Consider the following 19,880-nt stretch of genomic DNA (forward strand, 5'->3'; position numbering starts at 1 on the left):
TTTTCAATTTGGCTTAATGTGAAATCTCAATGGGCCCAATCTATCAAGTACGATAATCACCATCTCATTCTTAAACATTAATTGCTTTGCAATTGCATTTCTACTCTTCACTGTTCCTCTGCAAACATTATAGGAATGGATATTTACAGTCATATGTTGAATATGTTTTTCAGCACTGTATATATTGCAATCTCAGAAATATTGGATGAGTTATGTTATAAGTAGCAAGTTCTTCTGTAAATCACCAGCAGCTTCTATTCTCAATATTCATGATCAGACTTACCAAATTGTGCTTTTAAAAGGAAAAAATACTGCACCTGACAATATTAGTGGATAAGCAGTCTTGCTTTTACCCCTTTGTGTTTATCTGCTCTCTGGCAGCAGGCATGCTCTTGTAGTGGTTGATAAAGATTAGGGAGCTATTTCTGAGTAATGAGCCTCACTAAGTACCTGGCTTTCAGCTTGCAATAGATTTTATCCCGAAATTAAACACAGGCAGGTTTACCACTGTGCCAGAGGTGGAAAATTATTCTTCACCAAATCCACAATAACTCAGGAATTTATTGCAGAATTTCCAACAAAATTACTTAATCGCTGACAAAAGGTAAATTTAGCTTTTAATGGCTTCATCTGCAAGACAGAGTTCTATGAGCTGTATCACCTGAACTTATAGTTCCTTTATCATTTTTGAACATTATTTAAGGATATTTCACTTGCAAATGTCATTGTTGTTAAATAATATATTTGTACCAGAGGACTACAGAATTAAGAGTCCACTGCAAATCACCCTGAAAACATATCTTTTGTCCAACGAAAACTTGGTTGCTGCAGTGAAGCAAATATTGGACAACCCAGAGAATGAAACTTCCAAGAATAAGTAACCTGGGAGTTTGGTTGTGATCATGGAATTGGGGGAGAGACACCAGCAGCAATCGCATCCCATGTTTTCCTTGTGGATCCCAGAGCAGCTCTCCTGCTCTTGCTGATCTCACAAAAATTAATTTAGTACTCTCCTTTCTGGGTCTGTTCTGTTGAACCCCCAGGTTTTATTGGGCGGAACATCACGACAGACGCTCCATCCAGTAATCTATTACAAACAACATCTGGGGTCCTATATACATCACAGAACTCAAATTTGCTTAGATTTATTAGGCTTCCACCTGTTTCAGGCAGGAACTTTGGGCACCCAGCAGAAGGCCTCGGGGGGAAATGGGAGCAGGGCTGGAATGGGGCAGCAAACTCAGCACCTCCATTTTGAATCGCAGATTGCCCCATTTCTGCCAAGTGGAGAGTGTTAAAATCTCCCAAACCCAGTAGTCTAATTAGTTTTCTACATTGTTATGCCAATGTGCTTTGTTGAATGACAATTTTCTTTGATCCACTGACTGGAGATCTGAATTTATATATATTTTTTTAAGAAGGCATTAAAAAAAAAGCTTAAGATGATCACCTAGTTTGCAACACCATATCTGACATTGCAAAGGGCTGTGAGGAGGAAGATGAAATGTCTGTGCATTTCCCAGCAAGAACCAAGACCTAGGAAGTTTAAAAGAATGACCTGTTCTTTCAGCGAGCAGAGAAATACTGCTAACTACTATGTTTGAATCACTGAGTGACTGTCAAGTGACAAGCCCCTCCCCCTCTGTGGTTTTAAGCTGGTGTTTTTCTCTGCAGCAGAGGAGAAGCAACTGGATTCTGACTTGAGCAGACCCTAGGTGTGGATTCTCCTTTCTCTCTCTCTCCATTTCCACTTGAAAGCTTTCAAATCCTGCTTGTTGACTTTGCATACTTTATTCATTCAGAGATACAGCACTGAAACAGGCCCTTCGGCCCACCGAGTCTGTGCTGACCATCAGCCACCCATTTATACTAATCCTACACTAATCCCATATTCCTATCACATCCCCACTTGTCCCTATATTCTCCTACCAACTACCTATACTAGGGGCAATTTATAATGGCCAATTTACCTACCAACCTGCAAGTCTTTTGGTGGTGGGAGGAAACCGGAGTACCCGGCGAAAACCCATGCAGACACAGGGAAAACCTACAAACTCCACACAGGCAGTACCCAGAACTGAACCCGGGTCGCTGGAGCTGTGAGGCTGCGGTGCTAACCACTGCGCCACTGTGCCGCCCGTACTCTGGTTACGATCAGAAATACCATTGGAGGAAATCATCCACATTGCTGTCTCCAAGTGACCCACTGAACTAATCATCTACCTCTTCAAAATAAAAGCCTCAGGACCACCAAATTCAGCTAGAAGCCAGCCGAATCACCAACTGCCACAGACTGCATACCCCTTTTTTCTATGGACTCTAACTCAACCAATCTACCTTTGCCCACTCTGTCACTCTGTAACCTATTTTTGTGTGTGTATGTAAACATCCAGAGTATGTGTGCGAGTGAAAGTTGGCACGTTGTTTATTATTTTTATTAGTTTGGTTTAGGTACAATAAAGTTAACCTCTTTCTTTGTTCACTCAAGAAAACCTGTCCGATTGGTTCTTGTTCTGATCATAGCAAGTAAATAATCAAACACCTCCTGAATTGGCCAATACATTCACTTTAAGAAAGAATTAAATCTGTTGCGGTCAAACAAGGAGAGGGAAAAGAGGGAAGCCCTTCGACCCCTCCTCACTTGACCGTAACAACATGCAGACAGGCTAAAGTCTTGGTAAATATTGTATCTGTAACATATTGAAGTTTCAGAGTAAAACAGATTCTAAAGTTTTGAAATCCTGTTCCAATCATAAAATGGTAAACACTTTCATCGGAACTGAGATTAGTTTTTCCATATGTGTAATTTAAGTGGATGGTATATTGTCATAAAATTAGCTGGAATAATGCAACTGGAAGCTGTCAGCAAGCAGCAGAAAGAAAAGTTTAGATATGCACAATAATGTGTGATGATTAGTTGTGATATTCATATACTGTTTAGCTTTGCTTTTAAATTAAAAAGTGATGAATTCCCACTTTCAATCTTTAGTTTACTCAGTAAATATTAATGTTAATACATTTACAGTGATTTGATTTTTGTAGCTATAATACAGGTAATAGCAGAAATAATTTCTCTAGGATTAAGAGAAAAGTGGTGAGGGTCTGTTATGTGCACAGAATTAGTACGGTTGTTCCATGATTATATTGTCAAATTGAGAGTGCTCCTCCAATTGACCTTGTGAAGTTTTATGGGCCATATAATCTTCTATTCAAAAATAAGTGGTATGCCGATTTTCATTATAGTTTACCAAATACGAGCAAAATTGTGGGATATTGCCTAATTTTGTAAAACATGATTCTCAAGAGTGCACTTTCATGTGTGGTACTTAAAATTGGGTATTTAATCATGATACTCCTGTAATAATTATCCTTTAAGCTTATTATGCAAGTAAAGAACCACTATACTGAAATAAATGCCAAAGTTGATTCATATAGTAGTATATCAATTAGTATAATTGAGGTAATCAGGAAATTTGTGGCGAAAATTGAGAAACACATACTTTTCTGAACAAGCCTTGCATCTACTTACAAGCTCTACAATAGAATATCACAAATGGACTTTCAATTGGGTAAGTTGAATAAGTTGTATTTATATAGTGCCTCACATGACCTCAGGACTTCCCAAAGGGCTTTACAGTCAATTAAGTAGTTTTGAAGAGCAGTTACTGTTGTAATGTGGGAACCACAGCAGCTAATTTGTGTAAAGAAAGGATATACTACAGTAATGTGATAATAAAGTTGTAATGTATTCGCTGGTTTGCTGGAAATTTTATCTATCTGATTTATCTCAGAGTAATGCAGAGATGGCACTAGTTCTAAATAAGCAACAGTTTTATTTACAGTACACAGAAGACAGAGGGCAACAGTGGATGGGTGTTTTTCTGAATGGAGGGATGTGGCTAGTGGTGTTCCGCAGGGATCAGTGCTGGGACCTTTGCTGTTTGTAGTATATATAAATGATTTGGAGGAAAATGTAGCTGGTCTGATTAGTAAGTTTGCGGACGACACAAAGGTTGGTGGAGTTGCGGATAATGATGAGGATTGTCAGAGGATACAGCAGGATATAGATCGGTTGGAGACTTGGGCGGAGAAATGACAGATGGAGTTTAATCTGGACAAATGTGAGGTAATGCATTTTGGAAGGTCTAATGCAGGTGGGAGGTATACAATAAATGGCAGAACCCTTAGGAGTATTGACAGGCAGAGAGATCTGGGCGTACAGGTCCACAGGTCACTGAAAGTGGCAACGCAGGTGGATAAGGTAGTCAAGAAGGCATACGGCATGCTTGCCTTCATCGGTCGGGGCATAGAGTATAAAAATTGGCAAGTCATGTTGCAGCTGTACAGAACCTTAGTTAGGCCACACTTAGAATATTGCGTGCAATTCTTGTCGCCACACTACCAGAAGGACGTGGAGGCTTTGGAGAGGGTACAGAGGAGGTTTACCAGGATGTTGCCTGGCCTGGAGGGCATTAGCTATGAGGAGAGGTTGGAAAAACTCGGATTGTTTTCACTGGAACGACGGAGGTGGAGGGGCGACATGATAGAGGTTTACAAAGTTATGAGCGGCATGGACAGAGTGGATAATCAGAAGCTTTTTCCCAGGGTGGGAGTCAGTTACTAGGGGACATAGGTTTAAGGTGCGAGGGGCAAAGTTTAGAGGGGATGTGCGAGGCAAATTTTTTACACAGAGGGTGGTGAGTGCCTGGAACTTGCTGCCAGGGGAGGTGGTGGAAGCAGATACGATAGTGACGTTTAAGAGACATCTTGACAAATATATGAATAGGAAGGGAATAGAGGGATATGGGCCCCGGAAGTGCAAAGGTGTTAGTTTCGGCAGGCATCAAGATCGGCGCAGGCTTGGAGGGCCGAATGGCCTGTTCCTGTGCTGTACTGTTCTTTGTTCTTTGTTGTACATAAAATATCTCAGCACTTACAGGATTTTTACACATTGTCAATACCAGAGCTCAGGTCGCTTTATCTGGAACCTTCTCGATGGTTTCCATTCATTAACTCTAAAACTCCACCCACAGGCTTAAGCAATTAAACACAGTGAACCTTGATCAGGCTAACACAATCAATTAAATCATTGAACACTGCAGAGGTCTTATCCAAAAGACAGCACCTCTGGCAGCGCAACTCTTCTTTAGTACGGCACTGGAAAGTCAGCCTAGAATTTGTTCTCAAGTCTCTGGAATGGCACTTGAGCTTTCTGACTTTGAGGTGAGAGTGCAACCGACTCAGCCATGGCTGACACTCAAATGTATCAAAGATGCCCTTAAATGTGCACCAAGAGAAGACAGCTTACATGGCAATTGGGCACACAGTATACTCTCTGTCATACTTGGAGGACTTTGCACGATGCATGGTAAAAGTTGCAGAACTGAAAGTACAGAAATGTAAGACCTGAATTTTACAGACAAGTCATAGCACAGGATGCATATGAACATAAAAAGAAAAAGGCAGTCAATAAAAAATATTTTTCAAAAATCCACTGTGCTAAGATGAATCGCTTTTTATATTGCACTAGTGTGGATGCCAGTAAAACCAAGTCTTCCAGACCAGCAGCTCAGCAAATTTGGCAAGTTTCCCTGATATTGCTAGCTGTGTGAAATTCACCTAACACGATAAAACAACACAGGAAAAATGATTTTCAAATTAAGTCGTAGAAGTGAAAACATGTTACTCTTCCCATGATCAGAATGAAAACCTATTGCATTCTATTTGCATTGGCTGCATCAATACATTACAATTTATTTTTAAGAGCAAATCTGCACATAATTAGAGGACACATGGTGCAACAAGTAATAGACAATATCACAGCCTCACTATGAAGAACTCATTATATCTGAGTTTATTTAGGAGAAGGAATCTCAAAAGGCACAAGAACTTCAGGAATTGGATGGGGTGCAGAACTTCAAGAATATACGATACTGATCATATACTAGTTTCATAATACATTATAGCAACATGTTCATTCATGCTTATTCTTTTCAAGCAATAATAACACTACAGAAATTAAATGTTAACCCTGCTTATGTGCTCATAATGTACCATCTACCCTCTTCACTGAGCAAAGCAATCACTGGTCTAAAAGGTAGACCTGAAGAGCACCACAGACCTGAGCAGAACTGTCACCATCCTTACTTGATTCAGGCAGTAGTGTAGATATACACACCATGGGAGAAGATCATTACAAATCTTGAGGAGGAAATACAGATGAAAGGTGGTGTGTCATTCACTGGTAATGAAGGGTAGCAATGTTACAGATTGATAAAGGATCAGTTGGTGCACTATCGAGACTCAGCATGGAGAATGTTGCTTCTGGCATTTGGAGATTTTAGTGGACCTATTGCACATGGTTGTGCGTAGGTCATGAACATTATAGGAATAATTTTCATGACTGTCACTATTACTGTTTTAGAGGCTTTGGAGTCCATGCTCCAAGATGTAGTCAAAGGTGACTTCCACTTGCTTCATCAGGGGGGGATTCTAAGACCTCATAGATGTCCATTGTTCTAAGCTGACACAAAGAAGTAAGCATCACGAAATGATGTGCTACATTGATAGCATGCATGGAGTTGCACAAGAGTCGCCCTTATGTTGGTCATTAGTTTTGCAAAAATGTATGTGCTTTCCTGAAAACAGTAAGCAAAGGTGCCCATTCCATTGATGTAGGTCTACAAATATTAATTATTGATTCAGGTAGTGAGTTTTCTGTGTTCCCTACAGCTTGCCAGTTGTCTTTTGCTGCCCATGCAAGCTACTCTCACAGCTAAGAGAGCACTTCCATAAGCACAAGTGTCATGCAGGCCCCCACCTGCCAAGAATGAGGCATATTAATTTTGTCATATGAACATTGATTTTAAACTTGCCGGGAAGAAGAGAAGGCCTGTTCCAAGGTCTGCCAGACAATTAGCTGAAAAACATTTGCATACTAACAGACAGTGCTTGTGGAGACAAAGGTTCATTCCCTGATACATTCAACCCACAATGGATTTTGAGCACCAGGCATTAAAGGTGTAAGGAAGAGCATTCCAGAGACTGCTAAAGTGATATAATCCACAAAATCCAGGACTGGTTAAACTAGCTGGTCACATGAACTCAGAAAGACTTTTTGCTCCTGGAGTGAGAAAACCTCTCCTGTCTGCTCCCATCTCTTTCTCACAAGCCTTTGGACCCACTGAGGACACATGAACTTCAAGAGAAAAAGTCTCCTACATCGAACAAGGTTTAAGAAGAATGATAGGCCCCAATGAAAGGCAAGACCTACCTCCAATCAAGAACTTTACAGGAAGCTCGAAGAACAGTAACCAAAACCATCTTCAGATATTGTCTCAAACATTTCCACTTTATTTCTAATGTTCTTTTCTGTCTCTATCTGCACGTGTGTATCGCATATGCATGCTGGCATGGGCACGCCATGTATCCATAGGCATTAACTGAATTAGAGGTTAAGTTTAATAAAGTTCAACCTTTTTTCTTTAACCCTAAGAAAATTTGTTTGGCTAGTCTCTTTGCCTTATAATTGGAAGTTAGTGAACAAGGATTCATTAAGGGGGAGCTAATAAAAAAAAAAATTGGCGTGTTTAAAATTAAACTACTGGTTCTGAAGAAAGGTCACTGACCTGAAAAGTTAACTCTGCTTCTCTCTCCACAGATGCTGCCAGACCTGCTGATTATTTCCAGCATTTCTTGTTTTTATAACTGCATTTATATCACTCCTTTCATGTAGAAAAATATTCCAAAGTTCATCACAAAAATATGAAAAACATCAAGCCAAAGAAGCGGAAATCAAGAGGGTTGACAAAAAAGTTTGTTTAAAGAGGTTGATTTAGGAGTGTTTAAGGAGGGAATTTCAGAGAAATCTAAACAGCATAAGTGCCAGCTAATGACTATCTCAAGCAAGAGAGAATCTAACCAGGGGAGAATCTAACCATCTCCCTTTGACATTCAATGGCATTATGATTGCTGAATCCCCCAATATCAACATCCTGGGGGTTACCATTGACCAGAAGCTGAACTGGAGTAGCCATGTAAATACCACGGCTACAAGAGGCTGAGAGTTCTGCAGCGAGTAACTCACCTCCTGACTCTTCAAAGCCATCTGCAAAGCACAAATCAGGAATGTGATGGAATAGTCTCCACTTGCCTGGATGGGCGCAGCTCCAACAACACTCAGGAAGCTCAACACCATCCAGGACAAAGCAGCCCGCTTGATTGGCACCCCATTGACGAACATTCACTCCCTCCACCACTGACGAACAGTGGCAGCAGTGTGCACCATCTACAAGATGCACAACAGCAACGCACCAATGGTCCTTAGACACACCTTCCAAACCTGTGACCTCTACCACCTAGAAGGACAAGGGCAGCAAATGCATGGGAACACCTCCACCTGCAAGTTCCCCTCCAAGCCACACACCAGCCTGACTTGGAACTATGTCGCTGTTCCTTCACTGTTGCTGAGTCAAAAATCTTGGAACTCTCTTCCTAACAGCAGCGGTTCAAGAAGCCGGCTCACCACCACCATCTCAAGGGCAATTAGGGATGGGCAATAAATGATGTCCTAGCCAGCAATGCCCACATGCCATGAACGAATAAAAAAAAAATCCTGCAGTCTGACAGTCTTTTAATATGCAGCAAAGAAAGTGTCAAGTGTCCAATTTTTATGGTTCAATGGTTGAATAGGCAAACAAAGTGGCTCACTCCTGAGAAAGCATGATAAGCTCCTTATGACTTAAAATTACGGGGAATTAGTGCCCTTCACTGTCACTGGAATTGTAGAGCAGATTGTTAACTGTTCTTGTAGATCTTCAATGACCAGAACTTGCGGATTCAAGTCCCACTCCAAAGACCTGAGCTCAAAATCTGAGCTGACACTCCAGTGCAGTATTGAGGGAATGCTGCACTATATTTTGGATGAGATGCTAATTAGGGCCTCAACATACCCTGTCACGTGAATGGCACTATAGCCATAGCAGTGGTTGAAGAAGAGCAGAGCAGTTCTCAAGGTGCCCTGGCCAATATTTATCCCTCAACCAGCATCACTAAAACAGATTATCTGGTCACTATTTTATTGCTTTTTGTGGGAGCTTGCTGTGTGCAAAATGGATGCCGTATTTCGTACATTGCAACAGTGATGACAATTCAAAAGGTACTTCATTAGACATAATACATTTTGGGATATCTTGACATCATGAAAGTGTGATATAAATGCAGGTATGCTCTTTTCTTTCTTCAATGGGCCAGAAGCTCAATTAAAACCTCCCAAGTGAGTTTGAAATGGTCATGCACTGAATCCAAGCAACATCTGCAATTCTTTGCAAATTATACTATATTTAAAGAATTTCCATACTCTGGTAATATGTACATGTATCCTAATTTTTGAGATCAGCATCTTGCATCTGAATGGTTAGTTCCCCTTCAAATCTCACTATTGCATGACCTTCCAAGGATGACCAGTACACACCTGACTATCAAGAATTCTAATTGTTTCTCATGTAGTCTTGAGAAAGTTTAATTTAGATGATCCGTGTGTCTGTATTGAAGCTAAAACATTTGAATATTATATCTTGATAGATTTTGGGAGGAAGAATAAGGATAGGACATGTACACAAAATGGTAAAACTTTTAAAGGAGTCAGAAATAGTGATAGGTGTAGCATGCATGATCGCTTTTAAAAGACAAATGAATAAATGTATCATAAAGTAACATTTTGGAGGATATGGGGAAAGAGTGGATAATGCTTTCACAAAGGCAACTGTCATGACCAGCTGAGAAAGGTGTCTCGGAGTCCCTCTCAGTCTTCACTTGGTCTTATCGTAACAGGGTTTAATTTTAAACACATCGTGTTTTTAGCTCTCCCTTAGTGAATCCTTGTTCACCGCTTTTCAATTATAAGGCAAAGAAACCAGCAGAAACAGGTTTTCTTAAATTTAAAGAAGAAAGTTGAAATTTATTAAACTTGAACTGAAACTCTAATTCGGTTGACGCCTACGGATACACGACGCGCCCACGCTAGCATGCATACGCAATATACACATGCAAATAGAGACAGAAAAGAGCAGAAGAAATAAAGTGGAAAAGTTTGAGAGCTTTTCTTGCGGTTCTTCAAGCTCACTGTAGAGTCCTTAATTGTAGGTAGATCTTGCTTTTCGTTGGGGCCCAGTATTATTCTTAAAGCTTGTTTGCTGCTGGAGACTTTTCTTTCTTGGTGTTTATGTGTCTTCAGTAGATTCAGAGGCTTGTGAGAAGGAGAGATCTTCTCAGTCCAGGAGCAAACAGTCTTTCTGAGTTCAAACTCTCTGTAGCCAGTTCAAAAGAAAACCCCTGGAACAGCCAGTCATGTGACCAGCTGGTCTAACTAGTCCTGGCTCTTGTGGATTGTATTCTCCTTAGCAGGCCCTGGAATGCGCTTCCTCATCTTCGATGTCTGTTGGTATGCAAATGTTTTCTTTTCCAGCCACGGCTGATCTATTTAACAAGTCATTTCCTCGCTCCAACAACAGTTAAAAATAAATGCTCATGACTAAATTGATGTGCCTCATTCTTGGCAGGTGGGGGCCTAGCATGACAGCAATGCATATTCAAAGTGCCAAATGGTATCCTGTATGATGATTCTTCTAATATTTAAAAGTATTTGACAGTTATTTCACTTCACATTATATGGCTGATGGGATATGAGAATACCTCAGAGCAGTGGGTGGAAATGTAGATTTTCATTGATATTTGCAAACAAATAGGAGAAAAAGTAACATGAAAAGAAAATGGTTATGCTAATAGTGCAAAGTACTTATAAGACGTGTGTGGTATTTCATTAAGATGTAGTGCAATCATACCTAGTTGATTAATAAGGAAGAACTAGCTTTCCATTCTACACAAAGTCACAATTTCAAGGTTGGTCTGTGCAATTGCTTGTATTTAGGAATATTTTAAAACGATCAGATCTCATTTCATAGATAACTCTTGGCATCTTTCAATTAAAAAAAGAATCATCTCTTTTTGAATTAAGCTACACAGGCCCTGTCTTAATTGAAATTCCTTCCAGGAGATTGGTGCCTCTTTGGAAAAAGTAATTCAATTATACAATTAATATATTAATTCCTGATGTCTGCTATGTTCTGATCCATGATGTTGTTGTTTTATTGCAGGGAAGACTTGCCAACCCACTCAGTTTTCCTGTACCAGTGGACGTTGTATCCCAATGACTTGGGTGTGCGACTTAGAAGATGATTGTGGAGACCGATCTGATGAAGCTGTATCGTGTGGTTAGTGGCTCCTTGCAAAATCTATTGGTTGACTATGGGCAGTATTGTAGCTAGTCAATTAGAATGTATAGTATATCAAGAATATTGCTTCATGAATAATGAGCTGTCCATTCCTGAACGTAGTGGGAATGTCAAGTTTATTTTACTCTTGCAGCTAGATCTCATCTCAGAAACTACATTGAATGGAATTAGATTATGAGGCTGCTGCTCTTATGACTGGATGGAGTGTGAGAAGCAACTGGGTATTGAAAGGTAGCAAGCACATTATATTTCAGGACTGCTAATTTCTGATGCTGATAGCTATCACTTCTATCTTGCCTGAAGTAATAACTGTGCAGTTTCTGCAAGATTAAAACTAACCTGAGTTCAGTTGTGTAAGTGGTTCACTGATGTGTGAAGAACATGACAAAAAAGATGGTTAAAATTAGTACAGAAATCATTATAATTGCTACTGTAGTTCAATTTATTTCATCAAAGCTTGTAGGCATTATCATGGCTGATAAAGAAAAGCAGTAAAGACTGTTTCTGAGTGTGATACATGAAGCATGAAACAGTGGGAAGTCATGAGAAATGCACAAAGTAAAATTTCATAAAGAAATTGCATTTTTTCATCGACAATTTTTAAAAAATTTATGCAATATAGGAAGAAATAATTCTTAATAATGATGGAAAATAGAAAAGTGGAGTGCATTTGGCCACACTACACTGACGAACTACTAGTTTTTTGATAACCCATATATAGTTAATTAAAGGTATAGGCAGAGGTTCTGCCTATGGGATCCTCAAAGCGATGTCGCTGCCACCGGACAAGGCTTCCGAGCTCAAGCAAATAATTCACAACCGGTTGAACCAGGTGAGCCGCCACTATCTCCCTGCTCAGACAGCGGCGGGGGGATTGCGGCCTTGGTATTGCCTAATATCGATATCGAGGAGGCCGTGCAGGCTCTGGGCTGGCCCACTCGCCAGGGTCGTGACCCCTGCTGGATGCCTCCCCCCTTCCCCCCAGAAACCCCTTCCCAGCTCACCCCCCCGCAACCCCCCCCACCGAACCCCTGCATGGAGAGTAAAAGGCATTAAAAGCCCCTGCTCCTCAAAATTCTTGGTGCAGCGAGTGAGGGGACGACCTGGCAGGATCAATTTCATCCCAAGAATCCTGGAAGAAAATATCGCGAATAAATCACGGTAGTTTTAATTTTTTTTTTATTAGACCGGCAAAACTTTGTGTCGAGGTTAAAACCACACAAGGCAACCCCTACTTTACGTGGGGACCGCATTGTGTGGGAGCTGATGAAATGTTGTATTACCTTCACCCCCTACCCCACCCCCTCCCCCCGCACCCCTTCCCAGCTGCCCCCTCACAACCCTTCGCAGCTCACCCCCCTCGCACCCATTCCCCTGCAGCCCCTCCCCCTCGCACCATCTTCCCCTCGCATCCCCTTCCCCTGCACCCCCTCCCCTACCCCCCTGCAGCCTCCTTCCCAGCTCTCCCTCGCACCCCTTTCCCCCACCTCCTCCTACCGGCATCGACCTATCCCTGAGCAGGGACCCTAACACTCCACTGCTTTGTGGACATCTTGGGAGAGACCAAGGCTAAGGGAGTAAACCCTAACAGAAAATCCAGAGCGGAACCCCGAAGGCGGTTATGTGTCACCTTAGGCATGTTTCCGGCAGTTCCTGCAGCCATACCAGTACCAAACGTCGTGCTCTTCATCCTTTGGACCCCACCAGGCAGGCTGAGAGGGGGGTTTTGACGCTTGGGCAACTCACAACCTCCATACATTCGCCTAGGCATGCGCCATGGAGAGGTCACTCCATAGTCTCCTCACAGCGACCAAAACAACACGGATGGCAGCAGTTACGGGTTATAAGTCCAGCTCAATTGGCGTGTAGATTGGGCGCCACGGGTTGCCTTTGTCGGTGGGAGAGGTCATTGCATCTCACTGGACAGCTACCACCCGTCTCAAACCGGGCAGCCCCGGTCAGTAAGGTTCTGTCCCGCCACAGTCCACCTGCTTCAATGGGTGCTTGGAGCTCAGGGCCATTGCCCGACAAGTGGACTGTTACACCGCACCAAACAGCACGACAAAAAAAAGGAAAGAAGGTACCAGCCCTTCATTTTGCAAGCTGGAACGTCAGAACTATGTGTCCTGGCCTGTCGGAAGACCTTACACAAATTAACGATTCTCGGAAGACCACCATCATTAACAACGAGCTCAGTAGACTCAATGTGGACATTGCAGCACTTCAGGAGACACTCCTCCCTGCGAGTGGATCACTAAGAGAGAAAAACTACACCTTCTTCTGGCAGGGTTGGGATCCTGAAGAACCAAGTCAGCATGGAGTGGGCTTCGCCATCAGCAGAAACTCCTTGCTCAGCATGATAGAGCCACCTTCAATGGCTCGGAACGCATTCTGTCCATCCGACTGCTCACCGCCTCTGGTCCAGTACACATAATGCTCCAACACTCTGCTCCCCACCTGAAGTTAAAGACCAGTTCTACGAGGAACTCCATAATATCATTAGTAGCATCCCCAATACCTAACATCTGTTCCTGCTGGGGGACTTAAATGCCAGGGTTGGGGCCGACCATGACTCATGGCCCTCCTGCCTAGGGCACTGTGGCATTGGAAGGATGAATGAGAATGGACAGAGACTGCTTGCCATCTTTCCATGGCGTATGCCTGGGCGGATGTATGGAGGTTGTGAATTGCCCAAGCATCAAAACCCCCCCTCTCGGCCTACCTGGTGGGGTCCAAAGGATGCAGAGCACAATGTTTGGTACTGCATCACCAACTTGTTCTTTCATACTAAACCCTGTCACCAGGTTTCCTGGAGGCATCCAAGATCATGTCGTTCGCATCAACTGGACCTCATCGTCACAAGGCGAGCCTCTTTTAACCGCGTTCAAATCACATGCAGCTTCCACAGTGCGGACTGCGACACCGACCACTCCCTGGTGTGCATCAAGGTTAGACTCAAACCAAAGAAGCTGCATCACTCCAAGCAAAAGGGCCGCCTGTGCATCAACACCAGCAGAATTTCTCATCCACAGCTGTTACATAAGTTTCTAAATTCACTTGTAAAAGCCCTTCAACACACTCCTACAGGGGATGCAGAGATCAAGTGGGCCTACATCAGAGACGCCATCTATGATTCAGCAATGACCACCTATGGCAAACGTGAGAAGCAGAATGCAGACTGGTTTCAATCTCACTTTGAAGAGCTGGAACCTGTCATAGCTGCGAAGCGCATTGCACTGTTGAAATACAAGAAAGCCCCCAGCGAGTTAACATCTGTCGCACTTAAAGCAGCCAGAAGCGCTGCACAAAGAACAGCCAGGCACTGAGCAAATGGTTACTGGCAACACCTATGCAGTCATATTCAGCTGGCCTCCGACACCGGAAACATCAGAAGAATGTATGATGGCATTAAGAGAGCTTTTGGGCCAACCATCAAGAAGATCACCCCCCTCAAGTCTAAATCAGGGGACACAATCACTGACCAACACAAGCAAATGGACCACTGGGTGGACAACTACCTAGAACTGTACTCCAGGGAAAATGTTGTCACTGAGACTGCCCTTAATGCAGCCCAGCCTCTGCCAGTCATGAATGAGCTGGACGAACAGCCAACAAAATCGGAACTCAGTGATGTCATTGATTCTCCAGCCAGTGGAAAAGCCCCTGGGAAGGACCACATTATCCCTGAAATAACCAAGAGTGCCAAGCCTGCTATACTTTCAGCACTCCACAAACTGCTTTGCCTGTGCTGGGATGAGGGAGCAGTACCACAGGACATGCACAATGCCAATATCATCACCTTCTATAAGAACAAGGGTGACCGCCGTGACTGCAACAACTACCGTGGAATCTCCCTGCTCAGCATAGAGGGGAAAGTCGTCGCTCGAGTCACTTTAAACAGGCTCCAGAAGCTGGATGAGCGTGTCTACCCTGAGGCACAGTGTGGCTTTTGAGCAGAGAGATCCACCATTGACATGCTGTTCTCCCTTCGCTAGCTACAGGAGAAATGCCGCGAACAACAGGTGCCCCTCTACATTGCTTTCATTGATCTCACCAAAGCCTTTGACCTCATCAGCAGACGTGGTCTCTTCAGACTACTAGCAAAGATCGGATGTCCACCAAAGCTACTAAGTATCATCACGTCATTCCATGACAATATGAAAGGCACAATTCAGCATAGCAGCGCCTCATCAGACCCCTTTCCTATCCTGAGTGGCGTGAAACAGGGCTGTGTTCTCGCACCAACACTGTTTGGGATCTTATTCTCACTGCTGCTCTCACATGCATTCAAGTCTTCAGAAGAAGGAATTTTCCTCCACACAAGATCTGATGGCAGGTCGTTCAACCTTGCCTATCTAAGAGCGAAGATCAAAGTACGGAAGGTCCTCATCAGGAATTTCCTCTTTGCTGACGATGTTGCATTAACATCCCACACTGAAGAGTGTCTGCAGAGACTCATCAACAGGATTGCGGTTGCCTGAGACGAATTTGGCCTAACCATCAGCCTCAAGAAAATGAACATCGTGGGACAGGATGTCAGAAATGCTCCATCCATCAATATTGGCGACCACGCTCTGGAAGTGGTTTAAGAGTTCACTTACCTAGGCTCAACTATCACCAGTAACCTGTCTCTCGATGCAAAAATCAACAAGCACATGGGAAAGGCTTCTACTGCTATGTCCAGACTGGCCAACAGAGTGTGGGAAAATGGCACACTGACACGGAACACAGAAGTCCAAGTGTCTTCAGTACCTTGCTCCACTGCAGCGAGGCCTGGACAACGTATGTCAGCCAAGAGCGACATCTCAATTCATTCCATCTTCGCTGCCTCCAGAGAATCCTTGGCATCAGGTGGCAGGACTGTATCTCCAACACAGAAGTCCTCAAGGCGGCCAACATCCCCAGCATATACACCCTACTGAGCCAGCGGCGCTTGAGATGGCTTGGCGGTGTGAGCCGCATGGAAGATGGCAGGATCCCCTAGGACACATTGTACAGCGAGCTCGTCACTGGTATCAGACCCATAGGCCGTCCATGTCTCCGCTTTAAAGATGTCTGCAAACACGACATTAAGTCCTGTGACATTGATGACAAGTCGTGGGAGTCAGTAGCCAGTGATCGCCAGAGCTGGCAGACAGCCATAAAGGCAGGGCTAAAGTGAGGCGAGTCGAAGAGACTTAGCAGTTGGCAGGAAAAAAGACAGAAGCACAAGGGGAGAGCCAACTGTGTAACAGTCCCGACAACCAATTTTATCTGCAGCACCTGTGGAAGAGTCTGTCACTCTAGAATTGGCCTTTATAGGCACTCCAGGCACTGCATCACAAACCACTGACCATCTCCAGGCGCTTACCCATTGTCTCTCGAGACAAGGAGGCCAAAGAAGGGAGAGGTTCTGTGGTTTAGCTCTTGAAAGCAATATCACCAAGTCCTGGATTGGCTTTGGGCGTTTGCAACATTATATGACTACCAATAGAGAGTCATATAAATGATGTGATGGCTTCGAGTGGCAAGCAATGGCTTTTGTATAATTCAGCACAATATAAGTTAGACATTTGATTTGGAATTAATGTTTCCTGAGTGCTCAGAAATGTCAGGTCCTAAATCTCACATGGACCATAGCTTTATTTTCAGATGGACCACCCGGCATCGACCTAGGCACCGGAAATGACAATGACAAACCCAGACCTGTCGACCCTGCAGAGCCCTCCTTATTAACATCTGGGGGCTTGTGCCAAAGTTGGGAGAGCTGTCCCACAGACTAGTCAAACAGCAGCCTGACATAGTCATATTCACGGAATCATACCTTACAGACAATGTCCCAGACACTGCCATCATCCATCCCCGGGTATGTCCTGTCCCATCGGCAGGACAGATCCACCAGAGGTGACGGCAAAGTGGTGTACAGTCGAGAGGGAGTTGCCCTGGGAGTCCTCAACATCAACTCCGGACTCCATGACGTCACATGGCATCAGGTCAATCATGGGCAAGGAAACCGCCTGCTGATTACTACCTACTGCCCCCCCTCAGCTGATGAATCAGCACTCGTCCATGTTGAACACCAAATGGATGAAGCACTGAAGGTGGCAATGGCACAGAATGTACTCAGGGTGGGGGACTTCAATGTGGTGAGGGAACCAACAAAAGGGAGAAACATGCTTGACCTTGTCCTCACCAATCTGCCTGTCAAAGATGCATCTGTCCATGACCGTATCAATAGGAGTGACGGACGCACAAACCTGCGGAGACGAAGTCCCGTCTTCACATTGAGGATGCCCTCAATTGCATTGTGTGGTACTACCACCGTGCTAAATGGAATAGATTTTGAACAGATCTAGCAATGCAAAACTGGGAATCCATGGGGCGCTGTGGGCCATCAGCAGCAGCAGAATTGTACTCCCTATTATACATAACCTCATGGCCGAGCATATTTCCGACTCTCCAATTGCCATAACGCCGGGGGAATCAACCCTTGTTCAATGAAGCGTGCAGGAGGGCATGCCAAGTGCAGCACCAGGCATACCTCAAAATGAAGTGTCAACCTAGTGAAACTACAACACAGGACTAACTGCCCGCCAAACAGCGTAGACAGCATGCGATAGACAGAGCTAAGCGATCCCACAACCAATGGATCAGATCTAAGTCCTGCCACATCCAGTCGTGAATGGTCATGGACAATTAAACAACTAACAGGAGGAGGTGGCTCCACAAATATCCCCATCCTCAATGATGGGGGAGCCCAGCACATCAGTGCAAAAGATAAGGCTGAAGCATTTGCAACAATCTTCAGCCAGAAATGCCGAGTGGATGATCCATCTCAGCCTTCTCCTGAAGTCCCCAGCATCACAGATGCCAGTCTTCAGCCTATTCGATTCACTCCACGTGATATCAAGAAACAACTGAAGGCGCTGTATACTGCAAAGGCTATGGGCCCTGACAACCTTCTGGCAATAGTATTGAAGATCTGTGCTCCAGAATGTGCCACACCCCTAGCCCAGCTGTTTCAGTACAGCGACAACACTGGCAGCTACCCGGCAATGTGGAAAATTGCCCAGGTATGTCCTGTACACAAAAGGTAACACAAATCCAACCTGGCCAATTATCTCTCCATCAGTCTACTCTCAATTGTCAGTAAAGTGATGGAAGGTGTCAACAGTGATATCAAGCGGCACCTGTTTAACAACAACCTGCCCAGTGATGCTCAGTTTGGATTTTACCAGGGCCACTCAGCTTCTGACTTCAATACAGCCTTGGTTCAAACATGGACAAACGAGCTGAACTCAAGAGGTGAGGTGACAGTGACTGCCCTTGACATCAAGGCAGCATTTGACTGATTATGGCATCAAGGAGCCCTAGCAAAACTGGAGTCAATGGGAATCAGAGGGAAAACTCTGCACTGGTTGGAGAGCGCAAAGGTTGTGGTTGTTGGAGGTCAATCATCTGAACTCCAGGACATCACTGCAGGAGTTCCTCAGGGTAGTGTCCTAGGCCCAGCCACCTTTAGGTGCTTCATCAATGACCTCCCTGCAATCATCAGGTCAGAAGTCGAGATATTGGCTGATGATTGCACAATGTTCAGCACCATTCGCGACTCCTCAGATACTGAAGCAGTCTGTGTGGAAATGCAACAAGACCTGGACAATATCCAGGCTTGCACTGAAGTACTGACTTGGGGCTGCATTAGAATGCTAAAGTGGGGGTTTTGTGACTGAGGGTAATTAAGGGTTAGTTTTATCCAAAGTTTAGTCTTTCTTTTATTTAGCAAATTAACTTATCAGTTGCTGTTTGTGTTGGAGAAGGTGAGTTTTAGACCAGCTTTAAACAGAGTTCACTCAGGCTCTGCTTGCAGCTGCACCTTGTTAATTTGATAACTGGCTGAAACCAGTTTTCTGGGGTGAGAGTCAGACAGTATAAAAGTGGGCCATCTTACAGTGCTGACTCCGTTTGCACTGAAGTGCTGACTTGGGGCTGCATTAGAGAGCTGAAGTGGGAGTTTTGTGACTGAGGGAGTTCGGTGAGGAGGGAGCGAGGAGCTCCTTTCATTTCCTACCTGTCCTCAAAGAGCACGAGGGGAGTCGAGAGTTTACAAAGAGCACAGCTGACTGGTGAGTAAGTCCTGGTGGGTATTTTTCAAACTGGATTGAATTGTAAGTCATTGTTTTAGCAAGACTTAGTTGATTTTTTTTATTGTAATAGTCTTCTGAAGATTTAAATTTAAAGGGTTTAGTCATGGCAGGAGAGCTTAAAGCTGTGGTTTGCTCCTCTTGCTGCATGTGGGAATCCGGGAACATTTCTAATCCCCAGGACCAGCATGTGTGCAGGAAGTGTGTCCAGCTGCAGCTCCTGGAAGCTCAGGTTTCAGAGCTGGAACGGCGGCTGGAAACACTGTGGCGCATCCGGGAATCTGAGAGCATCATGGATAGCATGTATAGAGAGGTGGTCACACCACAGCTGAAGGGACTTGAGGAAGGAAGGGAATGGGTGACCACCAGGCAGTCCAAGAGAAACAAGCAGGTAGTTCAGGAGTCCCCTGGGGTCCCGCTTGCAAATCGGTATTCCATTTTGGAGGCTGATGAGGCTGGTTCCTCCAGG

General features: G+C 44.0%; 1 protein-coding gene across 4 annotated transcripts in view; it reads left to right on the top strand.

Annotated features, from left to right (window-relative positions):
• Window positions 1-19,880, top strand: part of LOC137371926 (low-density lipoprotein receptor-related protein 1-like) — a 1,827,029-nt gene that overhangs the window by 933,533 nt on the left and 873,616 nt on the right. For all 4 annotated transcript variants that reach the window (XM_068035008.1, XM_068035009.1, XM_068035010.1 and 1 more), the window contains exon 18: window positions 11,154-11,270. In XM_068035008.1, the coding sequence (XP_067891109.1) occupies window positions 11,154-11,270 (117 nt within the window). The remainder of the gene's footprint in view (window positions 1-11,153; window positions 11,271-19,880) is intronic.

The sequence above is a fragment of the Heterodontus francisci genome, chromosome 7 (assembly GCF_036365525.1).
Source record: "Heterodontus francisci isolate sHetFra1 chromosome 7, sHetFra1.hap1, whole genome shotgun sequence".
Classification (NCBI taxonomy): Eukaryota; Metazoa; Chordata; class Chondrichthyes; order Heterodontiformes; family Heterodontidae; genus Heterodontus; species Heterodontus francisci.